The 12,255-nt window shown below is 42.0% G+C and overlaps 1 protein-coding gene across 5 annotated transcripts in view; it reads right to left on the bottom strand.

Annotated features, from left to right (window-relative positions):
* KANK1 (KN motif and ankyrin repeat domains 1) overlaps window positions 1-12,255 on the bottom strand; it is a 130,939-nt gene that overhangs the window by 46,824 nt on the left and 71,860 nt on the right. For 4 of the 5 annotated variants that reach the window (XM_064642193.1, XM_064642190.1, XM_064642192.1 and 1 more), the window contains exon 3: window positions 3,805-3,921. The exons of the other annotated variant lie outside the window; for it this stretch is intronic. In XM_064642193.1, coding sequence (XP_064498263.1) covers window positions 3,805-3,841 — 37 coding nt within the window. In that variant the 5' untranslated portion in view covers window positions 3,842-3,921. The remainder of the gene's footprint in view (window positions 1-3,804; window positions 3,922-12,255) is intronic. 5 annotated transcript variants of the gene reach the window in all.

The following is a 12,255-nucleotide window of genomic DNA, read 5'->3' as shown; positions in this document are numbered from 1 at the left end:
AGCAAAGCAAAGAATGGGTTTGTGCAACAGCCTTGCTATACTGACCCCTGCAGCCCATCCTACTCAGGAAAATTGGAAAAGCTTTTCTGTTGAAACACTTTCTTACGTCTATTAAAGAGATGACTGACAATTCTGTGGTTTCTGGATACAGAGCATGAGGTGCTTAGGGAAGTCAAATAAAACAGATGGTTTTATTATGGTTAGTAACAAATACAGCTTTAAATCCTTTATCTTCTTAAATCAGTCTCCTATGCTTGTTTTGATGCTTCCTTGTTTTCCACATCAGAATAAATGGAATTGGACTGGAATTTAACTCCATCTCATGCTTTTCAGAACACATATTTTGAAAATAAAGTTTCTGCAAATCAGTTACTAGTGAAAAGAATGAAAATTCGTCCAAAACAATTTCCAAACTGTCCTGTAAGTTTTCCACTGGTGTGCAATGTGCACTCTGCATTTTTTTGCTGACTGAAAGATGTTTCTACAGATATCACTACAGAAATATTAGCAGAGCCTCAATAAACAGATGAATTATGCATCAGTCCTGGCAAGCACAGAAGCTAACAATTGCTGGAAGTTTCACCCAGCAGTTAATGGAGACACTAATACTGTTTAGAGAAACAATCGCCTCATTTATTATTATTTTTTCTCTTGTACTATGCAAAAAGAAATTAATTTGTACCATGTACCAAATCAACTTCAGCCTCCCAGTAGCTCCCCACAGATGTAGGATATTTCCTAGCTCCGGAGGCAGACTTCTCACAGCATAGATGGCTGCACAGCACAGTCTGGACTTGCACTGCACTCCTTAATCCTGGTGAGTTTACTGGACTGAGCAGTAAGCTCACATGCCACCAGGGCACACTCTAAACAGCAAACAGTTGTGACTACCCAGCACTTGACTGATAAAATAAAGCAAATTTTTCTGCAAGCACCAATTTATCTATTGTTAGTGCTAGAGAGACTTCAGCTGTTTCTGAGCAGATAGCACAACTTTGAAGTCTAGTCCAAAATCAGTACCAAGTTGCCAAACCAACTTCTAAAATATGTAAAAATGAACGAATAAGCTTGCAGCTCACAGAAATACAGTTCATGACAGGACCTCTGTGCAATAAAAACATGAACAGAGTGATAAAACTTTTAAGTCAGCAGCAAACAAAACTATTGACAAACAGTACTGAAGCATAAATCACAGTCTCTGTTAATTCTTCACCACATTTTAAAGTTCATGTCTTTACTGAGATAGGCAAGAAACAGAGAAATTTCTGATAGGTGCTTTCATGATAAAGTCCTTACTTGCTTTGTAGGTTATCTCGAATACACACTCACTGAAAATATTTACAGCAAATGTTCTTCCCATAAATATCCTTTAAAAAAACCCCCAACACTATACAAATGCAAAATAGCTAGATCCTTTCCTGGAAACAAGTTCCAAATTCAAGCATTCCTCTACAGATTTTATCTGCAGCAATAGTAGTACATATAGGCTTGTATTCTGAAAAAAATTACCGAAATGGCACATAGACATAATCATTTAATAGTGCAAGTACTCACATTCTCGAGTTAACCAAGGCAAACCACTGCTTCTTAGTCACTTCATACTTGAATGAAGCTGAACATGTGGTGAGACTTGCCAAAATATTCAAGTAACGTAAACGCAGCTTAGTAGTCCCTAACAAGTCTTTCTAGTTCTTTTTCCTGTTGCCGATTGATGCAGAGGGTGCAGAAAAACACCACCCCTCAAGTTTGTCTTTTCACTCCTGGAGCTCCATGCAATTAAAAAACTTGCTTCAATACCTTCAACGCCCAAATCAGTTCCTGCTCATCCAAAAGGATTCTCTCCCAGGCAGCACAGCAGCACAACAAATCACAGGTATTTGCAGCCCAGTATTCTGTCTGTTATGAACTGCTGAGGATTTGGAGACACAGGCATACATAGCTGCATGTTAGAACGCCGGCCTCAAGGGTTTGCAAAGCCAACAAGTCCAGACAGTCTCTGTAAAATGTTGTCCAATTTAGTTTTGAATTAAATAATTGCAATTTATTATAGCGTCTTTCTATGAACAAACAGCTTTACCCTGCAAGAAGCCTTGTTTGCATAACAATCCTGAAACTAAAACTTCATCTTGCATTAACACATCCCCCAGCACAAGCACTTAGCTTCTTTTAGGCTTACAGGTCAACTAGCCAACTTTTCCAGTAGACAGTTCTACTGCAGGGAAAAAAAAATTTAGTAAACCAATCAGTAACACTCTATGCACAATTTTTCTTTCCTTGTAAGCAGAGAAAATTGTTCTGCATGACTTCAGTTAAAGGCGTATTACTAAGAAAAGTCAAGTTACATGGGGGGTTTAGGCAGCAAACAGCTACACTTAAGTCACACAGCAGAGGTTTTGCAGTCCGCCTTCTCAAAAGGATTACACAAGGTTACAAAAGGATATGGTTTCTATCTTATATATGCCTAATTATATAAAAAGGGGGTGGAGGAGGGAAATAGAAAATATCGTATTTCAGCCGTCTCAAGATTTAACAAGAGTGGTAAATTTAACCATCAACAGATGGTTAAATTTAAATTATCAACAGATAATAGTAATTCCAATGACTTAATGTAACTTTCACTAGCCTTTAAAAAAGACTTGTTTTGCATAAATTGTAGATAATGACACTCTGTATTTCAAATTTCCTGCACACAAAATGTTTTAATCCCACGCTCTAATTAGAATAATTCTACAGGAAGCACAGTGAGCAACTTAATATTTCTCTCCATACTAAAGCATACTTGCAAAGGAGGCTGGTGCTAAAATCCACCATATAAACCAAACCTCAATATGTGTATGTCATGATCTAGCAGGTAGCATTTGAACACAAGTACATGAGCCTTAGGGGGGGGGAAATAGATGACATTTCTGTCTACATGGACAATAAAGGAGATATTTCATGTCCCTTCCCAAGATATTCAAAGCTCTTGAAGCCACCCCAGCCTTGACTGATTAATCCATTTTCCATCATACCTACATTAGGAGGTCTCAAAAGAGCATACACAAGTTCCTGCCATGCACTCAAAATTTTCCATGTAATCCCACTGTAGCAGCCTCAGATTTAGTGGGTTAAAACTATGTTTGTGCAGTAATCAGAAGAGGAAAATATTGACACAAGCACAGGAGTAACACTGCTGCTGTGCTGTTATCAGTCTTTCTGCAATCTCTGCCCCCTCCTGACCTGCCAGTGGTCCGCAGCAACCTTTGAACATGCCAAGCGATCTATTTCACAGAGTATCACACAACCAAAACAGCCACTTTGGGAGCTTCTTAAAAATAACAAAAAAGTGAAATGAACATCTCCTCTTGATACTGCTTGAAAAATACTTTTATGCTTTGTTGACAGGCAAGCAACAAAAATCAGACTGGTCAGTAAGGGTGACCAGGAAGGGCTGCAGATTTGATGCGTAAGAGGTGGTTAATCTCACAAGTTAATTACAGACACAGGATAACAACCACATGACTCTGCAGCAAAGCCCTAGGCCTCCCAGAGTCTGCAGTAAGCCTATGTAGGCCCTTGAGAGCAGAGCACTGCATGCTGAATAACTGAGTGCCAGCCCTTAAGCCTCCCCAAACAACTTTCCATGCTTTAAATATTTAAAAGATTATTGGGGTGGGGGATGGGGGAAACAGAAAGGCTCTGATCTACCAGGAAACTAGTTTTCAGTATTTAAACTTCCACTACTTCCTTTTCCTGCTCTCACGATTTTAGAATTATTTTTTTAAATTAATAATTCAAAGGGGGAAAGTGTTCCCACTTAGTTACCTGTAGCACTGCCGTTAGTATTTGCTGGGTAGGCCATGTTTGCTCAGTGATACATCCAGAGCTAGGCTGCTTGGTGTCATGCAAATGCCATGCATCAAGTCCAACCAGACATGCAACCTGGAATAGACAAGTAAAAAGCAGTTAAAAAGATACAATTTTAAGAAGTTGGGTACATTAAGCAATAGGCATTTCTGAGTGTTTAAAGTGTCATCTTCTGTGCAAACTTCACCAAAGCAGTAACATGCTCCCCTTAATCAGCATCCTAGCTATCACAAACCTCCAGCTGTCCTAATGACTGAAGCTGAACTGTGTTCTCTGACAGCCTCCAGAGCTGCCTTCAGTGAGGATATAACTAGCTGAATTTGCAATTGGCCTTATTTTTTTTTCTCACCTGCCCTTAGCTTTTTGCACCATGTCTCTAACTCCCCCTGTACCACCACAGCTTCCTCACATTTGCTGGCACATATATAAAGTTTTAGATTACCTAGCAGCTTACTTAGGCAGGGTTAGAGGATTTTTAGGTGAGCAGCACCAACAGAAGAGCTGTACCTACGAGGGGGGGACTAGTTGTAATTTCTGAGCTCAGCTGTCCCTCAGGGGAGGTGAGGGCAGAAGAACCCCATCACAGATGCAGCCAGAGCAGGCACATGTATCCACTGCCTGACAAACCCAGACACTGACAGCTACTGTGTGGGAGTTGGCAGGGTGGGGGGCCAGAGATGGCCCGGACACTATCAGGGATGGTGCATGTCTGACTTCAAGACCTCTCCAAAGCAAGTCCCAGCAGCAACAGGTTTTCTGGGTGTGAGGTTTTCTTCCAACCCACACGTGGCAGACTGAACAAGAAGCAGGTTCAGAAGCCTGAAGCTCGGGCTGTGGGTACAGAAAAAGGACGCTGTCGCCCTGGGCGGGTGGCTGCCGAGCAGAAGTCAAGTGAGAGGCAGAAGCTAAAACAGCAGGTTTGTGGCTAGTTGCCTGCTGGCTGGCTCTGCAAAGCCAGCCTCGTTTGCTCTGCAACAGGGCTCCTGTTCCTCCTTCCCCGCCCACCACAGGGGCAACCTGATCACAATCCTCATCCTCAGAGCAACAGATCTGACTCATCTGGGGCTGCAGAGATTCTTTCTCTTCAAGTTTTCTAAAGTTCAAACAGCATTTCATTTTGTTGACTCAGATAGGTCGAGCTTAGGTGTGTGAAAAACGCCCTGCTTTGCTGACCCCTGTCTGACTTGGGCTGACAGCTCCTCAACAAACCAGTCACATTTTTCCAATCATATTGGACTTGGGTCTGACTGTATGTGCATGGAAGTATTTAAAAGCTAAGCAGATTAGCAAAGGAAAAGAAAAATTGAGAAATTAGTGAGTGCAAGGACCATGTGGATCTGAGACAAAGCTAGACTGAGTGATAGAGAAACTAGCTGTCTATTAAAACTGATAGAGCTCCATCACACAAGCTAATATAGCTTTGTTTCCCCCTTCAAGGAACACAAGCACAAATCCCTTTAATTTTAGTACAATCCTGACATCAGTTTTCCAAGAATGCAGAAAGACCTTCGCTGCAACTCCTCCTCCACTAGCTCTGCCATATACCCTTAAGTTTATGATCTCTTGTTCAGTGGAGGGCAGGACATGAAGCTGCCAGAAAGACTGTACAAGAAAAGCTACAAACAGCAAAATAAGGCAGACATCCACCACAGGCCATGATGCAGACGCCCATCACAAGAGTCCAGGCATAACAATAATTATCAGATTTCTGAAACAATGAAGCACGACAAGAAAAAAATAGAAAAACATGTTGCTGGCAGAGTTTGCAGCCAGGACAGAAGTTTTAAATTGGTGAGCTTTTAGGAAAATATTAACTACTTCCTTTCAAAGGGAGAAATTTTAAAGCATCACTCCCACCTCAGCCACTGCCATCAGGATATAAAGTTATGCTTTAAGTTGAAGACAGGCAGTTTTTACTGAGTCACAATACACGCTTACTGAAAAATTATCGTCCATCACCATGTCAAGTTTCTCAGAACAGCCACTGTATCAGACTCTACCAGCAGTGCACCCAAGGGTAAAGAGGACTGAATTAATTTACCCACTTCTAATTTGTTCATCACAGCTCTGTGCTTTCTCAGTAGCACTGTAAAAGGTGTGCTTCCCTTATATGCACTGTACAAGGGGAGACCTGAGAGCATGGACCCAGGGATGTGTACAGACAGTTGAGCGGGAGGGGACCCTGGGGGGGACCCACCTCTTTCAGGTGCAGTGCAATCCCAAATTATGAGTGTGTCAATGACAAAAATGAGCCCCGACTATGGTGTGCCTGGAAACTCCTCATGGGTTTAAAAGTAAAATCTGTTAAAAACACTAGTCAGCATTCATGGGCACGCATGAGGAGAGCTTCCTAATAGCAAAAAGCAAATATAACTGAGGTGAGAATTGACATAAAGTTAATCAAGACACTGCTGAAAGCCAAAACAGGGCCTAAGACCTACATTTTGTTGTGACTTAGATGCAATTGACTTGGTACAAACTCACTTGTGTGTACACCTCTACTAGTTTCGAAGCTAATCAGGCTTAAGTACCTCAAGTGAACTCACTTTTAGTTAAAATAATGATGCTTCTGAGCTTAAATGAGGATTAATAAAATAATTCAGGAAGCAAATTCAGTTCAACAGATAGGAGAAAAGAAAAAAAAACAAAGAAAAACATAAGATCTAATTAGGATGTAATAATTTGCCAGCTAAGTGGAAGAATTGATTTGGTTTGGTGGTTTGTTTGTTTTTTTAATTAAATGCAACCAGAATTGACAATCTGCCCTTTACGGAAAAAGTCTGATCTAGCTCAGCAGACTTACAGAGGAAGGGAATTCAGACTGTTTTGAGCCACAATAGTACACTGGGAACTAAATTTCTGAAATTGCACTAACACATACATGACCATTTTTAGAAAGGTGTCATATGTAATTCCCTAGCAACACACACCCCAGTAGCTGCACTTGGACAGAAATCTTTCATGTAGGTGAAATGCAGGACAATACCAGAGGCCAGCTAGAATACATAGAGAAGAAAGACTTAGCCCGCTCTACAGCAAACCATACTCTCCAGTAGAGACATCTTAGAAAAGAAGATTAGTAAAGGAGCTTATATGCTCTTATATATTATGTATTTATATATATATAAGCTTATATATAGCTTATATGGGAAGAATTCAGAGATGCTACTTGCTGTTGTAGGGAGAAAATTTGTGTGGGCAAAGCCCAACTGGAGTTGCAGCTGGTCAGAAATGTGGGGGACAATGAAAAGAGTTTTTTCAAATAAATTAATGACCATAGGCAGTATAGAAATTGGCCCATTCCAGGATGAAGATGGTATCTCCCGAAGAGGGACAGAGACAAGGCAGAGGTGTTTAGTGCTTTTTTTATGTCTGTCTTCAACACGGATGATAGACCAAGGGGGTCTCATGCCCTGAGTTGGAGGACCATGACTGTGAGAATGATCAACTCTCAGTTGACCCTGAAATTGTCCAGGACCTGCTGCTCCAGCTGGATCCCTAAAAATCTATGGGGCCTGATGGGATTCATCCAAGAAGCCACAAAGAGCTGGCTGATGTCACTGCAAAACTTTCTGAGCAGTCTTGGGAATCTGGAGAGGTCTCAGATGACTGGAAGCTGGTGAACAGTGTCCTGGTTTTCAAGAAGGAGGGCCCTGGAAACTACAGGCCTGTCAGTCTCACTTCACTGCCTGGGAAAGTTATAGTGAAGATTATTCTGGGAAGTATTAAAAACACCTGAAAGATAATGCAGTTATTGGTCACAGCCAGCACAGCTTCATGAGAGGAAAGTAATGTTTATGAAACCTGATTTCCTTCTATGACAAGATAACCCTTGTTCCCTTGTTGATCAAGGGAAGCCTTGATGGCTTTTGGATTTCAGTAAAGCTGTCGATACTGTCTCTTCCAGGATCCTTCTAGACAAAATGTCCTGCACACAGCTGGATAAACACATCCCATGGTGGGTGAGCAATTGGCTCACAGGTCAGACATGGAGGGTAATAGTGAATAGGGTGACATCAGACTGGTGACCTGTCACTAGTGGGGTTCCACAGGGCTCTATCTTAGGCCCTGTGCTCTTCAACATCTTCATGAATGACCTGGATACAGGACGGGAAGGGATACTAAGCAAGTTTGCAGGTGACACAAAACTAGGAGGAGCTGCTGACTCCCTTGAAAGCAGGGAGGCCTTGCAGAGAGACCAAGACAAATTAGACGACTGGGCAATCACCAACCATATGAAGTTCAACAAGCAAAGGTGCTGGATTCTGCACCTGAGATGAGGCAACTCTGGATATATATACCAACTGGGGAATGAGATGCTGGAAAGCAGTGCCATGGAAAGGGACCTGGGAGTCCTGGTCAATGGCAAGTTGAATATGAGTCAGCAGTGCCCTGGCAGCCAGGAGGGCCAACTGTGTCCGGGGGGGCATCAGGCAAAGCATCACCAGCTGGTCGAGGGAGGGGATTGTCCTGCTCTGCTCTGCACTGGGGCGGCCTCACCTTGAATATTGTGTGCAGTTTTGGGCACCACAATATAAGAAAGATATTGAGCTATTAGAGACCGTGCAAAGGAGAGCAACAGAGACAGTGAAGGGCCTTGAGGGGAAGCTGTATGAGGAGCGGCTGAGGTCACTTGGTCTGTTCAGCCTGGAGGAGACTGAGGGGAGACCTCACTGCAGTCTACAACTTCCTTGTGAGGGGAAGAGGAGGGGCAGGCACTGATCTCTTCTCTGTGGTGACCAGTGACAGGACCAGAGGCAATGGCCTGAAGCTGTGTCATGGGAGAGTTACGTTGGATATTAGAAAAGGGTTCTTCACCCAGGGGGTAGCTGTGGATGCTGGAACAAGGAAGTGGTCACAGCACCAAGCCTGACAGAGTTCAAGAAGCATTTGATGATACTCTCAGGCACAAGGTGTGATTTTTGGGCATGGTCCTGTGCAGGGCTAGAAGTTGGACTCGATGATCCCTGTGGGTCCCTTCCAACTTAACATCTTCTGTGATTCTGTGATATTCCATTCCCAACTCTTCAACTTTCTGCCCATGTGTTTTTACATTCACCCTATGCCTGACTGAGAATACTGTGATTTACAGATTGTAGGGCAAATGCAAAACAAGCAGAGACTAGCTATATGATGAGTTATTGCTCAATGAAGCAGTTGTTTAAAGTGTTTTGAATTAGATATTCAAACTCTCTTCTGCCCTGAGGTTCAATAGCAGAAACCTTAAACACACATGATCCTCAGTTTCTACAAACTTTCATGACACCCCAGCTTTTACAGGTTTTTCCAGAATGGTGATTTTTTAGGCAAAACATAAAGCCAATGTCCTAATCCCGTCCAAGTCAAAAGAGACAAGAATCTTACTCCTCCTTTGTGCTTCATCTTGTCAGGTCACTGACACCTATGCTAGTGTTTCAGCAAATACTAGAAGTATTTGAGTATAAATACATCCACACAGCAGAGATGTAGCCTTAAGAGGCACATCTTGCAGAAAATCCAGTCTCACACTTTAGTGTGATGTTTCCGAGAGATACTTAAGATAGAAAACAGTTGAGGTTTTCTAAGAGCAGTTTTGGAATGGCATGTTGGCAAGATGGTAATTAGAAGAGAAATATAACTCAGCTTTTAACTCAGAAAAGCAATCATGAAAGTCCTTCTGTCCAGGAGCTGCAGTCACATGTGGGAAATGGTGATGGACACAGAGTTGTTTGTGGGATTTAAGAAGACAGGCTTTTGCTTCCCAGGCAACAAGGCTTTAGGCTAAATAGATATGCATATAACTTCTTTTTTTCTCACGGCATGCAGACTTTTCAGAGTAAACAGTCATGTCAACCACTCAACACAAGCTCTAGATCTGAAGATATCTTGAACCACTGACAGGGTGGCTGTGGCTCAGACACTAAGATTCCATTGCTTAAGATCTGGACTAAAAGTGAGAGCATTGTGGGGTGGAACTGTGAAGGATTCAAAGGTACTGACTCCTAATTGTTCAGACGGATTCAGTCAGGGAATGGTCCCAGGAGGGAAACCAGCTCTGCAATCCTGTCCAGCAAGTGCAAAGCAGTGATTAAGCAGGCCTAGGACAGAGGGGCTTGACAGAGCAAGTCGACCCATGAGATGCAACACTCAAGAAGAACTGGTACTGCTCCATTCCTATTATACATCAGTGTAACATGACTTCTGCCTCAGACTTCATGCTCACATGTGGGTCGTCCTGGCAGTAGAACTTGCCCAGTTTCATTCTGCAAGACACTGATAACATTTGCAAACAAGAGCCAAGATACATGCAAAATCCATCCAAGCACACGGATGGTAATTTCTCTACCTGCAAGAAGAAACTGGTACTGGGAATCCCTCCTCCTGCTCCTGTTAGAGTGGCAAGCATTTTCCAAACTTGTGCTTTTCTACAGGAAACAGGAATGTCTGCAACCTAATTTGTACAGTCAATCAAATATACCAGCTACAATTTAAATGAAGAAGGGCTGAAGCCAACAACAGCAAAAGAGAAAGTATGTGGGGAGTTGCTCTGCGGTTGATATCTACCCTGGGATAATGACTGTATCTCACTGATGCTTTCTTTTCAATCTTACCCCTCCCGTGGTTGTGTTCCTCTTATCTTTACACTTCTCAAAACAAGTGGCCAATAAACTGAGAGACAACATTTGTAAGGGAGAAATATCTTTTTTTATATGTCCTTTTTTTAGAATTAAAGGTAAAAACTCAAGTAAGAATGCAGGCATATGAGGATTTTTTCAGGTCAGTCACAGAGTAATCATCTTTGAGATAAGGGTAAACTGTGAATGATTTTAAATTTCACTTAATTATTTAACTATGTAACAATTAATCCATTCACATATTTTCTAAAGCAAATGTCTTTTTAATGTTGCAGCCAAATCAGATGCAAACCTATGCAAGTTTCTGCTGAAAATTCACTAACTGAACAAAATAAATCAGTAGCATGGGCTGTTTGTCTAGCCCACCTTAAAATGCAGAAATGAAAACTCCTTGGGACAGTGTTTCCTTCAGCGTCTCTCAGGCAGCAGTCACTTGTGATTCAGTCTCACCATCACAGAGATGATACAGAGATGATTCTCGCTATGTGCAATATGACAGGCAATTTATTTCAGACTGTATTTAAGCAATCAACCAAAACAAGCCACCTCTCACTATGGTTTTTTTTCTGCAGAATCTGCATGATGAGAGCAAAAGAAGCCTTGTAAATCCTTTCAACAAGCAAGTTAATTAAGAAGATATGGCTACGGTCAGCATTAATTTACCTGCCTGCCTTCCTCACTCCCTTCACTTAATGGCACTGGCCTGTAAAAGGTCTTTTTTTACAGCAGAGCTCCAGGCAAAAGCTGAGCTAAGCTCTGTTAAGAAGAGAGTGATGGCTCAGAAACTCTGGGACCTGAGTCAGCAAGCTGAAGTAAAGAACAGTCAGTATGCTCCCAGCCAGGGCACATGCTTCCCTTCTGCCAAAAAACAACAAAAAAAAGTCAGACCCAACGCTGAGCTTTGTTGCTTTTGAACCCTAAACTCCTAAATACTGTAATGCCAGGCTCCAATTTTCAAGTTATGTTGGACTTAAACATCAGTGACTTTCATGGGAATGTCCTCAACTATCCTCTCCCCCAGTCCCTCCACCCCCATCTTAAGCAGACTTGCATTAATCTGCCTACCTTGTTATTTCTGCAAACAGAGAATAAATGTACAACCTTCAGTAATGTAGGGGTCTGAGGGGTTTTCTTCTGCATACTTGAAAACAGTCTTCTCATCTCCTGAGCTGAGCTTCTACAAAGCTTCTACTTCACTCTCCCAAGCCACCTATCTACTGGACAGGAACTGGGTTTACTGGGCAACTTTCAGTACAGAAAATGCCTCAGAAAATGGACATATATGAAAATCTTTCAAAGGCACCAGATCCTTCTAGCTACTCTAAATAACCCAGCAATTTTCTGAATTTCTTCACATATTGCTTTGTCACATTTGCTAGCAATGGCAGAAGTGCTCTCCCTTCAGCTGCTGGATTTTAGTTTCCCTTCCACATGAAGTTAATCCTATCTGTATCTGACGGATCCAGAGGAGAAATCGGTGTCCTACACAAATCACTCATTGGTTTGTTGGTACCAAGAAATGGGGAAAGGATTTCAAAATAGGACCCAGCAGAAACAAACATACAAGCATTCTGTGGAGCCAGACAAATGATACATCTAGACTTACATTGTTTTCAATACTGGCAACAAGAGATACCATTTAAGGAGAGTACATGTAGCTGATGGTGTGTCCATGCTTCTGTGTTCTCCCAGCATCAACAATGATTGGATTGGGAATATTTAAAGGTATGTCCTTATTATGTCATTTTAATATCCACATAAATTGCCTGTGGATTTGAGTAGCCTCTTTCTGACC

The sequence above is a fragment of the Pseudopipra pipra genome, chromosome Z (assembly GCF_036250125.1).
Source record: "Pseudopipra pipra isolate bDixPip1 chromosome Z, bDixPip1.hap1, whole genome shotgun sequence".
Classification (NCBI taxonomy): Eukaryota; Metazoa; Chordata; class Aves; order Passeriformes; family Pipridae; genus Pseudopipra; species Pseudopipra pipra.
This window is presented reverse-complemented; position numbering and strand designations above follow the sequence as displayed.